This window comes from Trachemys scripta, chromosome 9 (assembly GCF_013100865.1).
Source record: "Trachemys scripta elegans isolate TJP31775 chromosome 9, CAS_Tse_1.0, whole genome shotgun sequence".
Classification (NCBI taxonomy): Eukaryota; Metazoa; Chordata; order Testudines; family Emydidae; genus Trachemys; species Trachemys scripta.
The window spans coordinates 48,951,038-48,971,825 of NC_048306.1; the positions used below are offsets into that span (position 1 = coordinate 48,951,038).

At 43.4% G+C, this 20,788-nt stretch overlaps 1 protein-coding gene across 2 annotated transcripts in view; it reads right to left on the reverse strand.

The window, feature by feature from the left end:
- Positions 1 to 378: 378 nt before the first annotated feature.
- The window catches only part of UBXN7 (UBX domain protein 7), a 43,957-nt gene continuing 23,547 nt past the window's right edge, over positions 379 to 20,788 (reverse strand). For both annotated transcript variants that reach the window (XM_034780884.1, XM_034780885.1), the window contains exons 6-11: positions 18,296 to 18,442; positions 17,839 to 17,929; positions 15,774 to 15,901; positions 13,536 to 13,929; positions 12,579 to 12,658; positions 379 to 1,871 (exon numbers count right to left, since the gene is read on the reverse strand). In XM_034780884.1, coding sequence (XP_034636775.1) covers positions 1,710 to 1,871; positions 12,579 to 12,658; positions 13,536 to 13,929; positions 15,774 to 15,901; positions 17,839 to 17,929; positions 18,296 to 18,442 — 1,002 coding nt within the window. In that variant the 3' untranslated portion in view covers positions 379 to 1,709. The remainder of the gene's footprint in view (positions 1,872 to 12,578; positions 12,659 to 13,535; positions 13,930 to 15,773; positions 15,902 to 17,838; positions 17,930 to 18,295; positions 18,443 to 20,788) is intronic.

Here is a 20,788-nt window from a genome sequence, read left to right on the forward strand (position 1 = left end):
GAAATAGTTATTGCCAGCATTAATTCTTTTCTTTGACACTGGTGCCAGGAAATAAGATTTCCTGACAAACACAATGAAGCCCATTGGCATTGGGGGGCGGGGCTAATCTTTCACACTATACAAACTGCCAGTTTTGTCGGATTCTCAAGTTAACCCTATATTTTTATGTCCAACGTGAAGCAGCTTGTTTTCCGCCACAAATGCAGAATATGCTAACACAAACTATCAGTTACAAAAGAACACCCTGCATCAGAACTGGTGTCTGTAAAAGGATGAGTTAGCAATGAAATGGTTTTGTCTCAGTGCAGTCTTCTGTAAATCCTTGAACACAGTTGGGCTCAGACTCAGGGTAAAGTATCTGGGGACAAAGAGTACATGGTGCAAAAAGCTGTACGTTGCATTGTATGTTTGGTTAACTGATTCCTTAGTCATAATGTATGTATGGGTTACACTGACAGTTTTTATAGCTTTGAGAGATATAAAGCCCAAATCATACTGACACAAGTTAGTTACTGTTGCTTTACACGACTTATAAAACTTTTGTTACAGATACAATTCTATATATTTCACTGCAGTTCCAATTGGGAAGTGGGATAACAGGCTCTCAAATAGCCCAGAGAGTTCAAGTCACCCTGATGATGTGAGCCAATAAAATGATCATTCTAAATTAGTGGGATGACAGGGTTTTTTTTATATATATAATTTATAATAAAAGGAATCTCAGCACTAGAACCTACTTTTCTTATCTTATAGCCTGACTGCTTTGTGAAAGCCCTATTGCCCCAAGAAAGTGAATTACCTAGGAAACAAAGAATCAAATTAGTTTTTAAGTTGTACGATGGCAAAAGTTTTACAGAAAGTTTGAGATTCTTACAATATCCCACCACCAATAAAGTCCTGACAACAAAGAGGCCACATTTTGGAATAAGAGAATAGATTCTGGAGGTAAGTTTTAACTATGAAAACAGGAGGTTTCAGCTCCAGACCAAGCATCCAATTCCCATATCAGGCATGCTAAATATTTGCCAAATCCCCTGGCAGGTCAACCCTCACTTAAAACAAGATGTCACCTCATCAGCAGGAAAAGAGGGAAAAATATGCATGTGTAATCTACCAAGCCCAGTCTGAATTGTTAAACATAGCTCACACCACATCCTTCCAGCAAATCAGTATTCTGCAAAGGACATGAAAAGGGATCCTCACATGGCTGTAAGGTTAATGAAGACTTTTGTGTAGAAAACCAAAACCAAGAAAAACTCTACTGCAAATTACAATTTCTCTGTGTAGGGAGACAACTCAGTGCCTAGTCACATGGTATTTCTCAATAAAAATAAAATATATTAACAAAATAGATTTTTTTTTTAGGGGTAGCGGTGAGAAATATCTGTTTGTTATGGCCATCCCTAACCCCAGCATGTTGGATGCACAGACTACCCTTTTATTCTGAGAAAGTGATGTGCAGTTGTAGGAGGCATGTTCCTCCACAATTAGAGCATGATTTTTCCAAGCCCAAAACTGGGAAAGCTCATATCTTAGCATTTTCATTTGGTCACAAGACTAGGAGAAAGGAAGAAGAGGGAGATGTGGCAAATGCCTGCCTGCCTGATTTCAGCTCGGTGATCCCATGAGCCCAGCTGCATATTTAGTGCGTTGGTATCACAGGCAAAGAGAAGGAGGGGAGGGAGGCTGGGAGAGCTCAGGCCATTGTGCTAATTCCTTTCCTGCACAAAGACAGTCTCTTGAGGGCACAGGCCAGCCTCCTGCAATGTGATGTCATAGTCCAGGTGAGAAAGCTTCCTTCGAGGGAAGTTGGTGAGAAGTTCAAAACGTTCATTAGGGTATCCTTTTGACTGGACATGCTTCACAAGAGCCTGAAGAAAAAGGCAGAAAAGTATTGATTTGCATCAGAATCAAGTAGAGAACTTTTTCTTTGAAATAGTCAAGTTTGCAATCATGGACAAAAGGGCATTGAGTGAGATGTTAGGTAATAAAGGAGTTGTATTATGTACACATTTCTATAGCTCCCATGACTGCAATGCTGGACACTATTAAACCAAATGGTCCCTAGCTAATGAATACTTTAACAGAAGAGAAATAGATATTAGCATATTAATGCAAACAAGCTGGATTTTGGACTACACATTAAGACAAAATGGCACCTGCAAGAGAATCCTAAAATATCCAAAAGGTAGAAGCCCCTTAGTTGTTTATTGGTAGTTACCACTAGAAAGAGTTAAATGATCCTCTGTGAAACAAGTGACTCTTCTATGTTACTTGAACAGGACCATATTGAGTTCATCATATTTTACCTACAATTTAATCTTTTTCTTTTTCTCAAACTATATATTTCTTTGTAAACTGCCCTCATTAGCTCCTTTGCTTCTCTCCCTAGAATGGCAACATTGGGGTTTTTTTGAAGAGGAGAAGAGGGGGAAAAATGTGTGAGGAAGAAGAGCTATCCAGCTCAACCAGTCAAACAGCAGCAATGTGTCAGGAAGGGTGGATGAATGCCCATTTCAGGAGAGGAGGGGAAAGGAAAAACCATGTGTAGAACCACCATGTGTGGAAAAGTGGACTGTGGAGAGAAAGGAATACAGGAGATAGTTAAAAGGGGTGCAAGAAGGAAGTAACAAGATAGCAAACAGAAAGGGGGCAGGGGGGAAAGGATAATAGGAAAACAAATGCCACTTTTCAAAAACAGGAGAGAAAAAGGAAATTCTTCTACATCCTCTTTTATTTAAAAATCAGTTAAGTTTGCTGCTCACACCTCCCTGAACATTTTAAGGCCAGCCCTGTCCTTACACCTCAAGCCACTTGGCAGGCAATAGACATTTTCTAGGGTTACCATATTTCAAAAATCAAAAAAGAGGACACGGGGTGCTGCCCTAGCCCCGCCCCCTCCCACTTCCTGCCCCCCCCTCAGAATCCCCCTACCCCGTACCTGTCCCCCCCACCCTAACTGCCCCCATGACTCCACCCCCATTTAAGTCTCCCTGCTCCCTGTCCTGACTGCCCCAACCGCTCTCTACACCCCCTTCTCCCGACAGCACCCCCCACAGCCCCCGACCAATCTAACCCTCCCTGTTCCCTGTCCCTTGCCTGCCCCCCCCCACCAGGCCGAGGGAGAGCTGCGGGCTCCATGTGCAGCCAAACAAATAAGGCGCTGCTCTGCAGGGGGAGAGGGGGAGGGGGAGGGACTCTGGCTGCTAGAGGCCCCAGTGGCTGCGAGCGGCTTTCAATCAGGCACAGCCGTTCAATCAGCCACACCGCACTCTGCATGAGGGAAAGGGGGGAAATCCCGGACATTTCTACCTTATTAGAAATCCCCCCCCGGACAGCCATTTAAAGCTAAAAAAGCCGGACATGTCCGGGGAAACCCGGATGGATGGTAACCCTACATTTTCTAGGCAACAAAATCTGACAGCCATAGATGAAAAGCAGTGCTGTGTTCCTGCATAGAACAAATGTTACCTGCAGAGTGTGAAACTGAGCTATTTATTGTACATTACTGCCCTCAAAACAGGCATCCACAGGAAATGCTACTATGAAAACATTAACACTGTTTTCTTTGCCTGTTTGAACCCAAAAGAGTGAAAGAAGGAAAAAGACATGGAAAATGGGAAGATAAGTATGAGTCAATCCTTTAAGTGGAGCCAACACAACATATGCTTCTGGTTCCCACCGCCCCCTTCTATCTAGGGAATAGGGCAGTATTGAGAGTGCAAGCATATTCTGTGAACAATGGTGTGCAATGAAGCAATATCCAGACTGGTAAAAATTAAAGGCTGAATAGTCTGAGTTTTCAACACATTCAATGTTAGTGTAATAGCAACTGCCATTAATTACCGTCTCCATTTTAACTTCAAAATGCAATTTTTCGTCATTATAAACAATTCTTATGACTGTTTTGGACAACACTAACAAACCACGGAGGATAAAAAACAATTCAGCATGGAAATAGCCATCATGGAGAACTGTCTTTGGAACTTGGCTCTGATTTGACTGAAAGTGCTCGACAACTGCATAAGGATCAGCACATTTTGCAGTACACATTAAGTGTGCCACTAAGTAAGGCTGCCCATGTGCACAGCCAACTGTATAGTAAAATGTACTGAACTGGGGGGGGGGGGGGGGGAGTGCTGGACCTAGGCTAGAGGGCTTTCTAACCTATGAATGCAGTACCTGGGGTTTTAAGGTTCAAGCAAGTGCAGCTTGCCCCTTAAGAGCCTGCAGCTGGTTTAAATAATAATTTAGGGTGAGAATTTGCTACTTCGTTAGTACACTGCGTTTTTGTTTATTTGCTAGGTAATCTGCTTTGATCTATTTGCTATCCCTTATAATCACTTAAAATCTATCTTTCTGTAGTTAATAAATGTGGTTTGTAATAAAGCAAAAACAGTGTGTGGGAGTTATAACTTGGAGCAGAAAGCTGTTGCATATTTCCTCTCCACATTGAAGGAGGGGGTGAATTTCATGAGCTTACGCTGTACAGATCTCTGGCCAGTACAAGGCAGTATAATTTTGAGTTTAGACTCCAAAGGGTGGTGTGCTTTTGAGCAGCTGGGCCGTTCCTTAGCTGTAACCTCCCCATGCAGAGCTGATCACAGCAGCCTGTAAGTACTGCAGCTCGGTATGTCCCTACCTATGTGTATGCTGGTGAAAGAGCAAGCTTGGAGAGCTTGGCAACTTATCACAGCAGCACAGTGTGATAGGGAGCCCAGGCTGGTAGGTCAGGAGGGCTCAGTGGTACCTCAGTTGCAGGTGGCACCCCAGAGGGAACCCGCCCAAAGGTGTAAGTGACAATAGCCTTCAGAAGGTTCAAAGGACCTTAGCCAAGGTGGTAGAATTTGTTTTTTAACTATATGTTTTATTGTAATCAGGGGAAGAGTTATTAATCACAGACTACCAGAATTCATATGCACAAAGGGTATATTTAAGGCTGTACATGCAAAAGAAGGTTCCTTACCTGTACTGTAACTGTTGTTCTTTGAGATGTGGATGCAGACATATATTCCATGCCCTTTGACCCAGTCACCTTCCTATGCCTATAAAAAGGCAGCACCAACCTCACCCTCATCAGATCTCTCCCACTGGAATCCCAAGGCTAAAGACTCCGATGCAGAGGAGATGGAGGGTAGGTCGTGGAATACACATCTGTACTCACATCTCAAAGAACAACAGTTACAGAACAGGTAAGTAGCTGTTTTTATTTCTTTGAGTGGTTGCAAACGTGTATTCCACTCAGGTGATTTACAAGCAGTAACTGAAGGAGGTGGGGCTCAGCATCTACCTAAAGAATGACCACAGGACTGCCTTTCCAAAGTTTGCATCTGATCTAGATGCAGTCGCAATAGCTGCACGGAAGACCAGGTAGCTGCTCTGCACATGTCCAACGTAGAAACGCTGAGGAATGCGACTGAAGCCGCTTGGGCCCTTGTCAAATGAGCTACCAGTTTTTGTGGAGGGATAGACTGAGCTACTCCATATGCTGCTGTAATGCAAGAAGTAATCCATCTGCAGATCGTCTGCGCAGAAACCACCTGACCCTTCACCCAATCCGCATAAGACACAAAGAGCCAAGGTGAACAGTGGTTTAGTCCTTTCCAAATAGAATGCCAAACAATCTCACATCCAATCTTTAAAGGTGCTGTTCCTCTGTATTCAAGGGCTGTTTAGGAAAAACTACAGGCGAGTACATAGTTTGTTAAGGTGAAACAGAAATCACTTTAGACAAACATTTCTTACGTGTCCTTAGGGCCAACTTATTCTTGAAAAACTGTATGTACAGAGGTCCTGCCATGAGAAAACCTGTCTTTTGTGAAAGAATGGACAGAGAACAGGTTGTCAAGGGCTCAGATGGATGTCCTGTGAGGGCAGCCAGCACTGAATTATGGTCTCACAACAGTGCTGTTTATCAGGAAGGAAGAGATCATCACCACCACCACCACCTTTAAAAAAAATAAAATAATTAAAAAAAAAAAAATCTAGCCACAGGGCAGTTATCCAAAGGAAGTCAATTTTGTCTTGGCTGGTGGAATACCGAGATAGCCACTAAGTGGACCCCTGAACGAACTTAGAGACAGACCTGAGGACTTAAAATGCAACAGATAATATATAATCCAAGGAATCATGAATGAGTGCTGGCCTTGGCCAGATTCCTCGAGCTAGAGACCAAATTGAAAAACACTTCTACTTGGCCAAATATGTACTTGTAGCAGAGAGCTTTCTACTACACTGCTTCTGAGCATTATTCTTCCTCCTCGTCTATGTGTTATGGAATGGGATGTAGGTGGTCCAGCCTAGTAATCATAGCAGGAGTCATGGCTAGTGGGCGAAGCAGATGTCCAGGGTTGGGAATGAAGCCAAGGGTCAGCACCAGAGTCAACTTCCAATCACCAGAGCCAAGGGGCAAGCCAGAGTCAAGGTCACAAGTCAGAGGCTGGGGTTGAAGCCAGGACTGGTAACTGATTGGAGGTGAGGCAAGAACTGGAGGAGACAAGGATCAAGCACAGAACAGGAGCATGGTGGGAACAGATGTGAAGAGAGAGGTAAGGCAGGAGCCAGGAGCAGAGCAGGAATCAGGAACAGGGTCAGGTGAAAGAGACAGGCACAAGCAGAGTCCAATGCAGCCATAACAGGAAGTCACCTTATTGCTCAGACCGACTTCCTGTGCCTCCTTTGGCCTGAAACAGTGTGGTTGGACCAACTGGTGGAGCTGGGTGATCCTCCAATTAGGGTTCCCAGTGGGTAGTGTCTAGGCTGAGGCTATAGTCCTACTAGCTTCTTGGACCACCAGGTTTTGACAGACATTGGGTGGAGGCCGGGATGCAGCAATCGTCTTGGTTCAAGATCTGGGAAGAGATCTTGCCAAGAGATGTAGACTGACCAGCGCTGGATGCCAAATCTGACTGTGATATTGTGTCAGAAGGTTTGGGAGGAGGTGAAAAGGTCTGGAAGGATGAACAGAAAAAGGTCCAAGAACCAACACTCATCACACCAGTTCGGCTAAGACAGTATCAATGTGACATGATCCAGCTTCAGTTTGAGGATAAATTGAGGAATTAGCAGGAACAGGGGGAAAGCATACATCATCTCCAGTCCTCAGCCCACATGGAAGGCATTGGTTAAAGAGCTCAGACTGAGCCCTGCTCCAGACCAAAACTGACTGCATTTCTTTTCGTCCTTTGTTGCAAAACAGGTCAATTGCTGAATACCACAATCTCTGAACACCTTGTTCTTCAGGGACCATTCATGATTCTGGAAGAAAACTTTGCTGAGGTGGTTGGCTAACTGATTCTGAGCATGGGGTAAGTGTGGCACTGTGTGGCTAATCATAGAATATCAGGGTTGGAAGGGACCTCGGGAGGTCATATAGTCCAACCTCCTGCTCAAAGCAGGACCAATCCCAACTAAATCATCCCAGCCAGGGCTTTGTCAAGCCTGACCTTAAAAATCTCTAAGGAAGGAGATTCCACCACCTCCCTAGGTAACCCACTCCAGTGCTTCACCACCCCCTTAGTGAAAAAGTTTTTCATAATATCCAACCTAAACCTCCCCCACAGCAACTTGAGACCATTACTCCTTGTTCTGTCATCTGGAACCACTGGGAACAGTCTAGAAGCATCTTCTTTGAAACCCCTTTTCAGGTAGTTGAAAGCAGCTATCAAATCCCCCCTCATTCTTCTCTTCTGGAGACTAAACAATCCCAGTTCCCTCAGCCTCTCCTCATAAGTCATGTGTTCCAGCCTCCTAAACATTTTTGTTGCCCTCCGCTGGACTCTCTCTAATTTTTCCACATCCTTCTTGTAGTGTGGGGCCCAAAACTGGACACAGTACTCCAGATGAGGCCTCACCAATGTCGAATAGAGGGGAATGATCACGTCCCTCGATCTGCTGGCAATGCCCCTACTTATGCATCCCAAAATGCTGTTAGCTTTTTTGGCAACAAGGGCATACTGTCGACTCGTATCCAACTTCTCGCCCACTGTAACCCCTAGGTCTCTTTCTATAGAACTGCTGCCTAGCCATTCGGTCCCTAATCTGTAGCAGTGCATGGGATTCTTCTGTATTAAGTGCAGGACTTTGCACTTGTCCTTGTTGAACCTTATCAGGTTTCTTTTGGCCCAATCCTCTAATTTGTCTAGGTCCCTCTGTATCCTATCCCTACCCTCCAGCATATCTACCACTCCTCCCAGTTTAGAGTCATCTGCAAACTTGCTGAGAGTGCAGTCCACGCCATCCTCCAGATCATTAGTGAAGATATTGAACAAAACCGGCCCCAGGACCGACCCTTGGGGCACTCTGCTTGATACCGGCTACCAACTAGACGTGGAGCCATTGATCACTACTCGGTGAGTCCGACGATCTGGCCAGCTTTCTATCCACCTTATAGTCCATTCATCCAATCCATACTTTTTTAACTTACTGGCAAGAATACTGGGGGAGACCGTATCAAAAGTTTTGCTAAAGTCAAGGAATAACACATCCACTGCTCTCCCCTCATCCACTGAGCCAGTTATCTTGTCACAGAAGGCAATTAGGTTAGTCAGGCATAACTTGCCCTTGGTGAATCCATGCTGACTGTTCCAGATCACTTTCCTCTCCTCTAAGTGCTTCAGAATTGATTCCTTGAGGATCTGCTCCATGAGTTTTCCAGGGACTGAGGTGAGGCTGACTGGCCTGTAGTTCCCCGGATCCTCCTCCTTCCCTTTTTTAAAGATGGGCACTACATTAGCCTTTTTCCAGTCATCCGGGACCTCCCCCGATCGCCATGAGTTTTCAAAGATAATGGCCAACGGCTCTGCAATCACATCTGCCAACTCCTTTAGCACCCTCCAATACAGCACATTCGGCCCCATGGATTTGTGCTTGTCCAGCTTTTCTAAATAGTCCCGAACCACTTCTTTCTCCACAGAGGGCTGGTCACCTCCTCCCCATGCTGAGGAATGAATATCCACTGACTTATGCATTTTCTCCTTAAACTCAATCTGAATACACGTCAAAGCCATTTGTCTCAATAGATCTTGATAGGATTTAAGATCCTCAGGCACCGGAGATGAAGAATCTGGCACTGCAATGTCATCTGGTAACAAGCAAGAGGACACTAGCAGAACCAGTGAAATCTCTGGCAACACGTGTCTGTAACAAGGGCTCAAGCTGAACCAACTCAGAGAGCCCCTCAGTCTGTGACTGGATCACAAACAGCTCAGGCAGGGAGATCAGGGGACAGGCGACCCTGTCCTGGACTGAGTTGTGGATCAGGACCTCACAAACTGAGGAACCTCCCAGGGGTTCCAAGGAGGCCACTGTGGATTGGAGTATGGCATTGGTGGCCATTAGGAACTAGGCCAAGAGTCTTTATCCATAGTGCAGGAGCGATATCCCAGGATATCTCAACAAGCTTTGAGAGCAGTAATACAAAGGTGAAGAAGAGGGAGAGGTCTCCAAACTTGATCTTGAAGAACTTTCCAAGTAGTCTGAAGGTAATGGAGGAGCAATTCTAGGCGGAGCCAGTCACATCCAAAGCCCAATATATAGGCATCACTGGAACCACCAGCAGCACATGAGCTGGCACTTCAAGTAGTGATGGGTGATTGCACTCGGATGCAGTGCATAAACAGATGTTGGTACTGAAGTCGAAGCTGGTACCGGACCTCCAGATATAGACAGCACTGCAATCGTTGTCAGTACCAAAGATAGTATGGGTGCCGGTTAACCTCCTTGTACTGAGAAGGAAGCACACAAACTCTGCCCTTGGGATATGATGTGGTATGGACAATAATGCAGACAATAATGAGAAGTCTGCAACCAGTCTGGGTGATGCTGAAGACACCGAAAAAGGAAGCTACCATAGTTGACTGTTCCTGAGTAAGGGGAGAGTCAGGAACAGAAAGGCACATCAAATCCACTGCTGCCTGATAAGTCGCCAGTGTGGAAACAGTCTGTGCCAACACCACTGTCCTCGGTAATGATTTTTATGGCAGCCGTGACTGTGGCTGAAGAGACCCAATCAAGAGAGAATCTTTGCTGCATCTGACACATTTAAAGGTGGTGTTTCAACCCTTTGGGTTCTGCTTTCTGCGAGCTCTTTTCTCCTCTGCTAAGCTGTTTTTCTCATAACTCTGGAGACCTTTGTTAAGCTCGTTTCCAAAGGCTGCAGTTATGAGTGTGATCTTCACAGTTATCCACAGCCATGTCCATTTCTTTGAGGTTTCGCTTGTACACATCCTTGAAAAGCAATTTTGGGCATCCTTTGGGTCTTTTTCCAGCTGCCAGTTTGACGTAGAGAATATCCTTTGGGATGCGCCCATCATTCATTCGGCACATATGCCCAAGCCAGCAAAGGTGTCTCTGTTTGAGGAGTGTTTGCAGGCTGGGTATACTGGCCCACTTGAGCACTTCAATGTTGGTGACTCTGTCCCTCCAGGAAATTCCAAAAATTCGACAAAGGCAACACACATGAAAGCTGTTGAGCCTCTCTTCCTGATGAGAGTATAAGGTCCATGCCTTGCTCCCATACTAAAAAAGTGTATCAGCTAAATGATGCATGATAAATAGCAATCTTCCTCCAATTCTTCCTAGAGTTGAGCAAACGCTCTCTGAAGTTTTGTACTATTACAAAAGGACATCAGAGAATTCCAGAAAGGGCTTTTATATCTATGCAGTTTGCAGGGTCACTGCTGGTCATACCCCACTTCATGAGCAAGCCTGGTTGCCAGTAGTATAATAGTGCTTTTAACATAGTAAGCCTTCAAACTTGGGAGAGTTATGCTATTGCTACCAGATGACCACCTTCCTACTATAGTGAACAGTTCTGAGGAACAGTGCAGAAAAGCACGAGGAACTGTGTTGACAAAAAATTCCCATGTTCGGGGGATCCCACTATGGGGAAAGTTCTATTATCTATGTCCAGAGGGGAGCTGTGGAAATATGGAGTCAAAATTAGAGAAGAGGACCCAAGCATCAGTAGTTTTGTATTCTATTCCTGTCTATCACAAAGGGCAAGTCACTTAATTTCTCTCAACTTTCTCTCAGTTTCGCTCACTATAAAATAAAGAATACCTAAAGCTGGAGTAAGATGAAACAATGTTTGTAAAATTCTTTAAGTTGCTAAGATGAAAAGGTATTTAATTAGAAAGGGCTCCTGTATGAAAGAAGCAAGCAGCATTAGGACCAGGGAAGACTCTGGGGAGCCTGTATAGGGACTGGAAATGGCAGTGAGAACAAAGAACCACCAGCAGTGTCTGCATGTGGTACTTCTGTGGGGGATTCTGCACCACTGTGCATGCACAAAATTTATGTCCCCCGCAGATTTCTTTGCTTCCCTGCAGAAAAATGACTTTCTGACATGGAAGCCACAACAGTTATCCTGCGACCCTCCCCAGCAGTATGTTTCAAGGGGCCCAGGGCAGCCGCCAGAGAGGTAAGTCACTGTGAGGCAAGAGGCGGGACTGTGAAAGACCCGACTGGTGGCTCCTACCCTGCACCGGGCTCAACTGCTAGCTCCGGCTGGGCTGGGGAGGGCGGGACTTCCTCATCCCTTGCATGGCTTCTGGGGACAGGTCAGATCCACCCCCGGATTTATCCCCCAGCTGAAGGAAGCTCTGCAAACTCCCCAGCCCCCTTTCTTCCTGCAACCATTGCTCCTCAGCTGCAGGGATCCCTGTACAGGGAGCTGCTCCCCCAACCCCTGTGCATCCAGTTGCCCTCATATGCAGACCCTCCAGCCAAACCTCACCCCCCCCCATCCACTCAGAACCCCCCCACCCCCGATGAGCCCTATTCCCCCTGCACCTGAACCACCCTGACAAGCCACCCACACCTAGATCCCCACCCCACCAAGCACCAACCAGCTGCATCTGGACCTCCCACTGAGCCCAATACCCAGCCCCTCCCTGCTGAGCCCCAACCACCTTCACCTGGACATCCCTGCAGAGTCCCATTACTGTTGCACCCAGAATCCCTCAACAAGCCCTGTGCATCCAGATCCCCCCTGCACCCAGATCCCCCACTGAGCTGCCTGCACTCAGATTGCCTCACACAGAACCCTCTCAACCCACACCTGGATCCCCGCTGCCCACTAAGCCCCTCCATACTTGGATCCTCCCTTGCTGAGCCTGCCTGCCCACACCTGGTGAACCTGTCACAGAGGGGCAGGCCCGGTCTTTACACTGTGTCAGGATTGGGTGCAGCCTCACTGCTGAGTCTGTGTCCCAGGGGGAGCTGCACAGTGATCTCTCACCTCTGTACAGCCAGTGCCCTGTGCTCCCCAATGCCATGCTGGAGCAGCCACATTTATTTGACAAAAATTGTTTGCAGAATTTTAAAATATTGTGCGCATAATATTTTTGGTACAGAATTTTTATTTTTTTGGCACAGAATGCCCTCAGGAGTAATGTGGGAAGATAGTTATATAGCAAGGAAGAAGCCTCATAGTCTGACAGAACAAGCCCCTCCATATCTATAGCAATCACTTTCATATTTGGTTAAATCTAATTTCATAGTGCCATCACAAAAAAGTATTATCTAGTTTCATCTCTCTTCCATTCAAACAAGGATCTCCAATTAGCTTCACTTACCAGAAGTTTAGCTTGTTCAGGCAGTGAAATTTGTTCCCTCTTTCCATCTGGATACCTTAGCATCAGCTGTGCCTTCGGTCCTAGTGTAAAGTAAGTCGCTACAGGTTAACAACAGGGCATCTGAATTGAGCTTTTTTGTACATTTAAATGGTGTACTTCACTCTATGGGAAAAGAGGATTAGTGTGGAAATTAACAAAAAAAGTCTTAAAGGTGAGCTGCAAAGCTTGGTCCATGAAGATGAACTTCTGTTATATGTATTTTTAAAAATAAATAAAGAAAGAAAACAGGGATTTTGATTAAGTTAAAACCAGTGACTGGTATCGCCCCCTCCCCCCATCTCCACAGGGAAACCACAGCAAAGGGAAGTAAGGTGCAGCCCTCTGCTGACATCATAACTATTTGCATACCAAACTGATGTGAATACCATTCCCCTCTCTTTAGTGCACTCTCTACTTGTACACTGCTGCACTATCTCGTGGAAAACTGCTGTATTCCTACTGCCAACCAGCAGAGAAAGGGGGAGGGAGGGGAGGAAGGAAAGGAACTTTTGAGGTCCATCTACACTAGGAAAATGTGCACCGATACAACCACATGAGTGCAGATTTGCTGCATAAGTGCAAAAGGACTTACATTTGTGCAGCATACCTCACTGGTGCGAGCCTCACTACACACATCTACATGACACGAATGCCAATTTCTCTAATATAGATGGGCCCTCAGAACAATAGAAACTCAGATTACAGTTCAGTGATTAACAGGTTCTTGGGATTTGCGACGTCATTTCATGCTGCTGAAAGTAGAGGGATGTATCCAAATGGCAAACTTTAAATAAGGATAAAGACAGAAAAAGTGTTCTTAAAATTAGGACTTAAACATGCTGGATAATATAAAAAGGCTGTTGCAAAGCCTTTTTTTTTTTTTTTTTTTAAAGTTACGATTAAAGGGGAAAAGCTCACCATTCACATCCAATCCCTCCACTGCACTGTCAGGCTTGTCAGCTGATTCCTCTAGTATCCCAGCATCAATGCTGGACACTACTCGATGGTTTGATGTTGTTCCAGGCTCAGTCCTTGTGGGGGGCTCAGGCGGAGGCCTCCGGCTCTCCTCTTTCCTACACCCTAAGTCCTTGTGTGGAGACTTCCTAGACTTGGCAGGATTCTCGGACTCATCATCATCATCAGAGCCACAAACAGAAATAAATTCCTCACTTCCAGAGAAAAGCTCAGATTCAGACTCCTCATCTGATCGGCTGTCCTGTTTGACCTGGGAGGAATCAAAATGCGTCTCCTGCAGGGAGGCCCTGATGGCAGCTTCCATCTGACTATCCTCACTAGCATCAATGAGGCTCTCCTGTTTGATATAGCCATAACACAGAAATGAAAAAACAAATAACTAAGCAAAACGTTTTAAACAGGAATTAGAGGACTTTAACAAAGGGTTCTCAGGTGACACCTGATAGGTGTATAATGATTAAATGGTGTGGCAGCCAGCTGTTCTACAATTTTAAAGCCCGTAAGTATTTCTCCTTTTTGAGAAATACGTAAATTCTCCACAATTGACATCTTCCCCTCCCCAACTCCACTATATTCTCTGAAGCAATGCCTATTTCAATCATTCCCAAACCTTTATAATTTGGTTGATCACCTGCACTCTTTCAACTGTCCAGTCTTGATTTCCATATGGCAGCTACAGTATTTGTCTGCATGGAAAAGTACTAAAGGTCTATAATAAAGAGGCAAGTCGTAATAAGCTCCCTTTAATGTGGTGGTTCCAAACTTTTCATGTAGTACCCTCCCTTATCCCTGCTGCCTCCCACCCCCCAGGAGGCACAGTTGGGAGCTGAGGATGGGGCCAGAGCTGCAGCCAGGCCAGCAGGTAGTGGCTGGTGGCCCAGGGTGGGTCTGCAGTTGCACGCAAGGCTGCAGCCAGGGGGCAGAGAGGAGGTAGGTAATGCTCCCTCCCCAGCCCCTGTAGGGGCTGGCCTAACGTGGCCCCTCCCACGAACATTCCTCTGCACCCCCTTAAGGAGCTGTGCCCCACATTGTGGGGACCACTCTTTTAATGTGATCTGTGCAGCTGCTGGATGAATCTCTCCCTCTCCCAGGGCTCAGGAGTTGACAGTTCTAGTCCCAAATTTTCTTTAGTTGATGACCTAGCCTTTCCAGATCACTCAGTAATTTGGTTCTGTCCTCTGCTTGCAACCCCTTCAATTTGTTTTTTGCAAATTTCATCAGGGCTTAGTTTATATTGAAGAATCACTCAAAAGACACATACAAAGCTACTGCACAAGTTACAGCAAGGTGCTTGGGTTTTAGTTTAGTTGCTCACAAAAAACCTCTGGAATCTGTAAGAATCCAAGTCTGGGGTACAATTAGCAGGAAAAACAATTGTGTAAAGAGCGACAGAAGCGTCATCATTTTGAAAGAGGCAATTCTATTGAGATTAACTAATCTAAAAAGGAAATTATGCATTCTACATTTTTCATGGATTAACTCCAGTACTGAAATTTGTAGTAGTTTACTGAAAGACATTTTGCATGACATTAAAATCACAATGAGTATTTTTAAAAAGCTTCCTTTTAGGATTATTGTATCCTAGAAACCTGTACAAGTGAACCAGGTGGCGGGAGAACAAGCTCTAGTGCCAAGTACCTGTACTTTCCTCTCACCTTTATTTTCAGTCCGTCCTTCCAAGACACCAACCCTACCACTTAGTTCTTATTTTATTTGGAGGTGTGGGGGTCGAGAGGTTAGGGATACCACAGATGGTTGAAAACCCAACTACAGAAAAGAATTCCTCACCCCCATAACATCAATCAAATAAACAACATTTAAATTATAGTGCATCCTTTCTAATATTTACACCTCATAATTCAAATCCAACAAACCTCTCATTTCTACCTAGCAATTTTAATAGCAAAGTGCTGTTGTGAAAGCTCATATTACTAAGGCCATTACATTTGTAACAAATACTACAGATTATGTAGTAGCAAACAAAACAAAACTACTGATCAAAAAGGAGAGAAAGTACTTTCTCTGATGCATTATCTGCATGTTTTGTGCTTTTACTCACTTGTTAGTTCACACAAGTCTATTTGCATTTCCCATGCAGTGGGATGAAAGGTTCTACTGGACCAGACACAAATGTGCTGTTTTTCTCTTTCCCTCCCCCTATCCACAAGGCCTTATACTTACAGAGCGGGAACATTTTTGGGGAGGGCTGGTAGAATGTCCATCCAGTTGCCCATGCTCACCCAGGAAACCAGTCACTTGGTCCAAGAAAGAAGTTACATCCAGTTGGTGCCACTCCACTAATTTCTGGCCTACGGAACACACAGGAACATTGGACCTCATTTCACTGAGAGGACCCTCAAGAGATTTTTGCTTAGCAACTAGGAACATAAAACAAATTTATTTTAAAGCACATAATGCTTATTAGGTTTTTTTTATAAAGGTCCATTTTTGTTCTGCAAAACTGATGAGGTGGTGAGGAAGCAAGGGTGGATTTATGGAGGCCCCTACACCTTTTTTATACTAAAGGTAGGCAGTGTCCTTTTCTCCAAAGCTTTCACATCTTCTAAAGACCCTCATTCATGGCCCCACCAAGCTAGAGGTACGAGCCTGTCTCCGTTTAAAGTGCTCATCAGAACAGAAGTAATGGCTTCTTTCCTATATGCAAGAATGTATGCATACCACACACAATGAATGGAATGTTAAAATTCAAGTTTTTAGACAATAAATTCATAGTTAAGATTTCTTCAACGTGAATAACTCAATCTTTTGCCTGGATGGATCTGACATCCCAATCTGTGAGGTTTCTTTCCATAAACTTAACTCATTACAATATATGTTTATTTGTTGTCTACCTTAAAATAAGAATAAATGGGGAAGATTACAAGACTGGAGAAGCAAAAGTAACTAAGGCTTAATTTTATACAACAAAAGCTTAAATGGAACAACCCTAATACAACTGCAAGGTCTTTCTTAAGCTTGCAATGAAAAGGCCAGTGAAGGAAGGGAGTAGATCTCAGAACCTGGTTTTCCTATAGTCACATACTAAGTGACTAGTTCTAAACAGAATAGCGAGGTTTGGGATTCTCAAAGGGCTGCAGCCCACCAGGAATAAAGACTCCTAAGTAAACTGCAATTCAATCCCTTTGGAAGGAGCACTAGAGAGAAGTTACCGTTAGAACCTCAGTTATATGTATAACCTTCATACATAAAAATCAGGAGGATTATCCGAGCCTGAGTTTCAGTAAAGCAGATTCTTTTATTGTTATCTAGCAGTAAGAAATCTCAGGTCAGCACTCATTACAGAAACCAATAATTCAGTATGAGGAAATTGAGGACCAGTGATGGTTTGGGGGGAGGGGAAGAGAATCAGAAGATTCCTTGGGGACCTTAAAAAAACCACACCACAGTAGATTCATTTTGTCCAGCATTCCAAAAAAAGGGTCAAAGCCAAATATTGCACTGATATTTAAAATTAAGATGTGACTAAAATAATAATTTCTGAACCTCCTGGTAGTGCCTAACATGCTACTATGACATTAACTTTTGATTTGCAGTGTTGTTGTAGCAGTGCTGGTCCCAGGATATTAAAGAGACAAGGTGGGTGAGAGTATTTTTTATTGGACCAACTTCTGTTGGTGAAATTGGCAAGCTTTCGAGCAATACAGAGCTCTTCTTCAGGTCAGTTTGCAGACTAAGACCCTAAAAGTAAATAACCGACTTCAGATTTGCATTATTCAAGCAGAGAGAAATGAAAATAGTAAACAAAGAGCACCACTAGTGAGTGAACAGATTTTTAAAATTATTTCACTTTTAACGGTCTAAGGTGTTTTTAAATACCACAAGTAAAGAAATGTTTGTTTATAACATGGTTTAAATTAGCCCTTTAGAGGGCACTTCAAAGCCAGTTCATGATTTGGCCAAAAAGTGTTACCAATTTTGTTTTCCAAATGGACAGATGAAGCTAGCAAGCTAAACTGAAATCAAGTGTCACTACGCAAAATTTGTGCAGAACTTGGATTTTTATTCATTTAGTTCTTTTGTTAGATTCTTAGTCCACATAATCTTTAACGGCTTCAGTGCCTCTCAGAAAATGTTGCTGTTTGTATACAGACATTTAGAATGTTACAAAATAATTTACATGTTTTAACCCATATTAACTAGCACTGCCAAAAACAAGCAGAACTAAACATTCCAGATTACAATCAGCAGTCTGTCTGAAGTTTATATGTATTGTCCTTCATCTTACCTGTCCTGGGGTCCAGAATGGAGACATAAGGGAAATCTGCCAGTTTATAAAACTGTATGTATCTCTGTCCTTCCTCACTGTCATGGTATACCTACAGAATACCAAATTTGAAAAAAGTTAATGCCTCAAAACTGAACAAAATGTGTCTTTATTTTCCCATATACTCTACACTTTGTATGTACACAATTCCCATTAACTCGTCCAAACATTAGTAAGTGGATTTTGTTAGTGTAGAAAGGTCATAGACCCAAAAAGGCTAGTTTTGAATACCTGGCTTTTAAAATTGTTTTAATATACACTCATTTCGGTAATGTGAGATTAAATCCACAATTCAATCTTTCTTGGCAGTTCTTAGAGAGCACTGGGTTTTGTTTTGTTTATAAACTACAAGAGGCTTGTTTTTGTTGCCTCACTCCCATCAATTTCTACCTTCAACGTATCTCTATTAGCCTCTTACCTGCCAAAAAATGAAATGCTCCCGGATAATGTTCTTCACAGCCTCATTGCTCCAGACGTCACGGTTGAGACACTGACATGCAAAGTCCTGCACATTCTGGATGTTAATCATGAGCCATTTATTCTGCATCTGACCACACTCTTTGGCCTTCAAGCAGACAGAAAGAATACATTATTTAAAAACAAAAGGCTAGACAGAAACAACGCCAGCAATGATGGGTTCGATTTGTGCACCAGGCTTCACCAAAACCCCTTTACAGTAGAAAGGATGATCAGAACTAGCAAAAGTCATCCTCAAACACCTGACAAACAGAGGGCAGGGCTAGAAGACCTGCTTAACTGCATTTCAAGTTGCCTAAATGTGTTTAAAAAATATAAAAATTAAAATCGCACTTTGGTTAACTGAGTTCAACAAGCCAAGCCCAGGAGGATAGGGAGAGGAAGCAACTTGAGAAGCAAAAGACTGAAAATGGAAAAAAATCTGAATTAACCATTTGTTCAGAGAAAACAGAGTGAAGTGAGTCACATCTGATAGCAGAGGAAAGACCTGGTTACTCAAAAGGAAAATTGGTGGACCCCTTTTCTGTGTAAATAGGCTAAAGCTACTGACTGGGGACTTGTATTTATACAACAGCCTCTTTTTCCCCCACTATTCATTTTTTCTAGGATTTTATGTTGTTAAACTTAATTTTGGTGTGACTGCCAAATCAGGAGTCGTTTTCTGATGCTCATTCAGACTGCAAGTGGCGGGGGAGGAATGGGAGGGTTTGAAGTCGCAGGAAGAGATCTTACTGGTTTGAGTCACAAAGCTGGCATTGTCTGATTGGTTGGTTGCAAGTTAATGGTAGGAGTTTGATCAAGAATGTAATTCTGATAGCTGAATTGTCAAACCTGTTGAAAAAAAGAGGGCTTTATCAAAAGTAGGAATGCTCACATCTCCAGGATAGATTGGAAATAGTGATGAACTTTCCTAAAAAAAAAAAAAAAAAAAAAAAAGATTTACTTACATGAGGTTGCACTAACTGCATTACTCATGGGGGGGAGGGGAGCAAATTCAAAGGTTTAGGGTATTTCACCAGATTTTACTGTCTTCTTCAGAACCTAAGCTTTAACTTTTAGAATGAAGTTTCTTGTCTTATCTACCCACTCGTATCAGTGAATTGTAAATTTAAAACCTCAATATTACCATTCCAATTCTAATACTTCATTTAATTGACAATTTAGTTAGGACTTGTATATGTTAAGGAAAGCTGGTTCAAGTTTACTTACTGTACATAGGACCTCACATTAAACACCTAGGTAATAAGATTTCTGCATGGCCAGTTGACAGACCAATTGTGGCCTAATTTTCCATTCACTTGAAAGGACATCATCCAGGAATTAGGTGCACATAGGATATGCCAGTACTCTTGCATATTCACATAATAAGCACTTTAGTACTTATCTTTAAAGTGCTTCTCATTCATTAGTTAATCCTTACAACACTCCTTGGGCACCTATTTAACAGAAGGGGAATCTAAGTAAGTGGCCTGATTTTTCAAGATGCTCACCAGCTCCAAAGGAGACAAGCCTTTTATTTAAGTACCCAAATATAGATTTTGATGTCTAATTTTTGGAATAATGACTTGCCCAAGGCTCAGGAGGAAATCCATATCAGAATGTATATTTAGACCCAAGAGCCCTGGTCCCAGTCCTGTGCTCTGACCCTCAACTCTACTGGATTACAGGGACACTGACTAAGAATTCCATTCTGTCTGCACAGAATCTCTCCTACTCTTGTTACATATGCCTAAATTACTATTTAAAAAAGAAGACTCAGTGGGAAAAAGTCTAATTTTTTTACTTTTATGTGTATTTGCCAGCGTTTTGTGTAGTCAGTTTCACTCCCCTCCCACCCAAATATAGTCACTTTCCCCTTTAAAAGTTTGTGAACAAGAAAAACCCATACAATATATTGACAAAAACAAGTCTAGAGAGATTGATGGGGGGGAGGGAGGAGACGGAAAAGAGGGGGAGTGCTTCAGGGCAGGTGTAATGCCAGAATTACTTTAAACTCATTTTTAAAATTGATCCGATTTCATACCGTGACCTTTCAAATAGTAAGACTCTTGCCACTACCTTTATTTATAATAAAAATTGAGTTTACAGCATGAGACAAGCACTGGACTCCTAGAAATGACTTGCAGTACCTGAATTTTCTACAAAAACTTGATTTGGTTCAATAGCAGTCACAATTTATTTTGATAATGTGATGAATATTTCTGAATGACTCCTTTTGTATTACTGAACTAACTAGAACTAATATCAAGTTTGTTTATTCATTGGAACCCCACTGTGCCAGGTGCTATACAAACACACAGACTGTCCGTTTCAAACGGCTTGCAGTTTAGACACACAAGGGAAAGGAAATAGAGGCACAGACTTGTCCAAGGTCACAGCAAGTCAGTGGTAGAGCCAGAAATAGAATCCCCAGTCTCAGGTCCCCAGACAGGGA